Source organism: Plasmodium fragile (genome assembly GCF_000956335.1).
Source record: "Plasmodium fragile strain nilgiri unplaced genomic scaffold supercont1.76, whole genome shotgun sequence".
NCBI classification, from domain to species: Eukaryota; Apicomplexa; class Aconoidasida; order Haemosporida; family Plasmodiidae; genus Plasmodium; species Plasmodium fragile.
In genome coordinates, this window is record NW_012192656.1 from 33865 (window position 1) to 38216 (window position 4352).

General features: G+C 39.5%; 1 protein-coding gene across 1 annotated transcript; it reads left to right on the forward strand.

The window, feature by feature from the left end:
• Window positions 1-2810: 2810 nt before the first annotated feature.
• Window positions 2811-4352, forward strand: AK88_04792 (uncharacterized protein; the record flags this gene model as incomplete). The annotated part of the gene is made up of 1 exon (XM_012482396.1): window positions 2811-4352. The coding sequence occupies one exon, from the start codon at window positions 2811-2813 to the stop codon at window positions 4350-4352; it is 1542 nt and encodes a 513-aa protein (XP_012337819.1).

Sequence of the window (4352 nt, forward strand, 5' to 3'; positions counted from 1 at the left end):
TTCTGGTCTATAACAACTTTCAAATTAAGCAAAAAAAAAAAACAAAAAAAAAAAATGGGATGAGCGGGAAGAATACAAAAGAAGGAACAGATTTTAAAATTCGGACAGAGGAAACTGCGCTGATCTCCAGAGGGGGTAAAATTGTTGGGTGGGGTGGGGGAGGCCCTTTTCAACACTTAAGCGAAAGGGGGAGAAAAGCAGCCTTTTTTTTTTAACACATTGTGTGTAATTTGTTTTGGCCGATGCGTTTTCATTTGCTCATTACCCATTTGCCCACTTACCACTTGCCCTTCCAGTTGAATGCGCATCGCTTTACCTCTTTCAGCACAAGCGAAAGAAAAATGCGAAAGGGCAATTTGTTCTTCCATTCGGCTTCACAATTAAAAAAAAAAAAAATACAACTCCGCGAAATGTATCACAGTACAGATAAAGTTGCACTTGAAAAAAAAAAAAAAAAAAAAAAAAAATAGTGCAGTGACAAGAGCCGAACAAACACATCAGCATAAAACGACTTTTCCTCAGGTGTGACCACTGCGTATGATTCCTAATTTAATGAAACATAAATACCCATTTAGGCTTTTTTTTAATATTTTTTTATTTTCCCCCTGTCCTATGTTATTTCCTTACTCTGTGAGAACTATATTTCCCCTTTTGATGGCAAAACTGTTCATGCGCCAATTTATTTGAACGCACGCATTTGCCTATTCGTACGCCGCCGCAATTATATGCGATGTGGTTTGCACGAGGAAATAACCGTACTTATAAAAAGAGACTATATGCCCATGGAGACTCCTTACACATACGTATGGAGGCATAATTTGTGAATAAAAGAAAAAAAAAGAAAAAAAGGTGCCCTTGCCGTTTGTCCATTTATTAACTGTACAAAGTTGCCCGTGTAAAATATGGAGATTTGTACTTTGCGGGACGCTTCCCTTAAATTTGTCTTGAAACCAACTCAAGAGGGGGAAAAAAAAAAATGAAGGCGAAGGGACAGAGAACAGAAAGGGTCATTTCTCATCCTGTGAACAAGAGGAGGGACTTTCCCCCTTTTTTTTCCCCTCAGGGAAATTACCCATAAAATGTTGCAACATAGTGAATAGCGCCCGTTGGAAATTCACACCTGTGAGGAATCGTTGCATGAGAAAAAGTGTCCCAAGGGTGACCCAATGAGGCAAATCGAGCGAACGTTTACCCATGTCTGATTTGTTTGCGGCATGTTTTCCATACTTTTTGTGTCGCATCTGAGTCAGATAGGCGATATGATGAAAAAAAAAAAAATTTCTTCCTGTTAATAGAAATTCGACCGACGCGGAAAAATCATGGAAGGACACAAAAAAAGGAGAGAACCTTTTTTTTTTTTTTTTTTTTTTTTTTTGGCAAAGGAGTACACATAAATGTGTGTAAACACTCTGCATACGTATGTAGAGAGAAGCACTACTGGTGACTAGAAAAAGGACAAGTCTTTCAAACCCTCATGCACATGCATGCAGATGATTTTGTAAAAGTGTTGCAGCTTCTGCTTAAAAAAAAAACAACCTACATTCTGATCATTACAATTATGATCAAAAAAAAAAAAAAAAAAAAAAAAAAAAAAAAAAAGACTCCTCCATTTACACTTTTGTTGTCTCGCTCGTTTTAACTGAAATGGATTGTCTCATGTATTGGTCAAACAATTTTCTCCACAAAATACAAGGCATTCCAAAATTACAGCCATTATGCTTACTCTGACAACACTTCCTCATTTTTGGGAGCCCACCTTACACATGAACGTAAATCGAATTTTATTCACCTGCGTGATGCATGACTTGGTTTTTTTTTTTCGTATTTGTCCTTAAAGAATTGATCTCCACGGATTTTGCTATATTTTAATTTTTGTTTTTTTTTTTTATTTTATTTTTTGCTACGAAAAATTTAATCACATCGAACGAATAAATGTTTTCCACGTTAACGACTGGACACGTGTAACTCAAAAAATTTTTATATAGACTGGAAAAATTGGCACAAAAAAAAAAAGTAAGCGAACGGACAAAGTGAGGACAACTTTGGAAGCGTCCCAATTTTACACACCTGGAGGAAGAAGAACAGTTGAATAATTCTCTTCCTTTTTTTTTTTTTTTTTTTTTTTTCCCGATTTTGGTGAGTCCTCCGTTATGCTTGTCACTGAACTGCTTCCCCGTATGTGTCCTACTTGCGAGCTCGTCATCGTGAGCAGCAGAAAAAGTCGTTGCAAAAATTGGTGTTAATTAGTTTTGCGTCTGTTCTGTGTGCCCATTCCATATTTTCTCCCTTTTTCCCACCTCACTCTTTTAACTCCCCTTTGGCAACATCAAACAGCCGCAACGTTCCTGTGTTTGTTCAGGAAAAAGGGCACAAAAAAAAAAAAAAAAAAAAAAAAAAAAAAAAGAAGAGCGGTAAAGATAAAGAACACAACCAGGACAAACAGGAAGACAAACGACAGAGCGGGGAATATAAATCTTCTGCAAGTAAGGCAACAGGAGAGACGCAAAAAAGGACAAGACAAGTCAAGAAAGAGAAACGCAAAAATATATGTATGTATTTATATACCTACACCCATGCAACATACATTTCTGTGTGTGTCTCTCTCCTCATGCAGGTTACAGAAAAGATCCCTGGATAAGGTGGTGCTCTATTGAACCAAACGATATGCCCCCCATTTCCGCAGAAACATTGAGTACATGGTTTTTACGCGCAGGAGTGTTCACCTTGCTAGGCGGTAGTTAACAATTCCACCACGAATATATAACTTCCCCCCCCCATCCCCTCCAAAACAAAAAAAACAAGAGAAAGATATGAATATTTTTAATGCTAGATGTTGTCTCTTAACTTTATTTTTTTTTCTTTTCGAAAAAAAATTTTGCAAAAAGGGTGCCGCCTTGAGTTGCGTTTTTTCCCATGCATATGAGGAACGTACGGGTAGCGCAGGGACAGTTGCATTAAGCAATGAGACGATTTATTACACCCCTAGTGGGGGGCTGGCGCCGTGCTCGATTATCAGCAGACAGTTAAGCGGGGATGAGGACGATAGCGGCGAGGACGACGGCGGTGAAGAAGACAGGGGAGACGAGAGAGATGATGATGGAGGCACACCCAGTTACCACTTGGACGGAGATGCGGATGAATATACAGCAGAAGATGGAGGGGCAAAGCGAAAGATGAGTAGGAAGGAGGAAGAGGCGGAGGATAAAAAAATTGACAAGTTGGTAAATGCAGAAATGAAAAAGCATGAAGTGGAGGAAGAGTTCGACAAGGATCCCGACTCAGAACCAGACAAAGAAGACCTGGGAAGTGGCCAGGGACGAAGGGAAAAGCTCAGATGCACAAATAAACTAAATTACATACAGGTGACGGCGAATGATGAAAGAAAGGACGACCTATTTGGCGAGAACGACCAGGAGAGCGCCCCGGCTTTCGCGGAAAAAATGCCCCATAAGATTAAGGAAGATATGAACAGCATGCCAAGTAAACAAAACGAAACGGAGGAAGCATATGACCGTATTGACCGAGCGGAAAAAGAAAACAATGTGAACGACTTAAAATTTGTGGAGGCAAGAAATACCTACGTGCAGAAGGGAGAAGAAGAAGACAGCAAAGATTCAACTGACCTAATAGAGGAGCGAAAAAGAGAAAGGAGTAGTTTTATCGACCTCAAAAATTTGTCTGATAATGTGCCCCGTAATTTTACCAACTCATCTGGCAACTCCCTATTCAAGAACAATTTGGAGAAAACTGTTCATAAGCATTTACCCTGGTCTGTCTTGGCGTCCGACTCAGCTTCTAATGGAGGGTCCTGGGCAGACGTCAACAGCAGTACGTATAATGTAAGTCCATTCAGTTTTGTCTCAATACATTCTCATAATTCTTTGCACCTAATGCCTATGAATTTTCAAGTTCAAAACTCCATTGTGAAGATAAGTGATGAGGCCTTCGATAAATTAAAGCTTAAGAACAGTGTGCATGTGTATGACAAGAATGAATTGGTAGACTATAAGTATGAGAGTTTTGAGGTAAAGGAAGGGGAAGAATATAATGATGAAAATGAAGTGCGTGAGGAAAAGGATGAGGAGGGAGATGCAGATTCGAAACCAGATCAAAACAACGCTTCGGATGGACGTGGGTTCTTCGATGGGACCTTGGTCACCTGCACCATTGTCATTTTAGTAGGTGTTATAATTCTTTTGCTAAGTTTTGTCATTTATTACTATGACCTAATAAACAAGGTGAAGAGGCGAATGAGTGCAAAGCGGAAGAACAACAAATCTATGACCATCGCTAATGACAGTTCTGCGGGCATGTACATGGACGACACCTACAAGGAGAGTCCCCACGTTTGA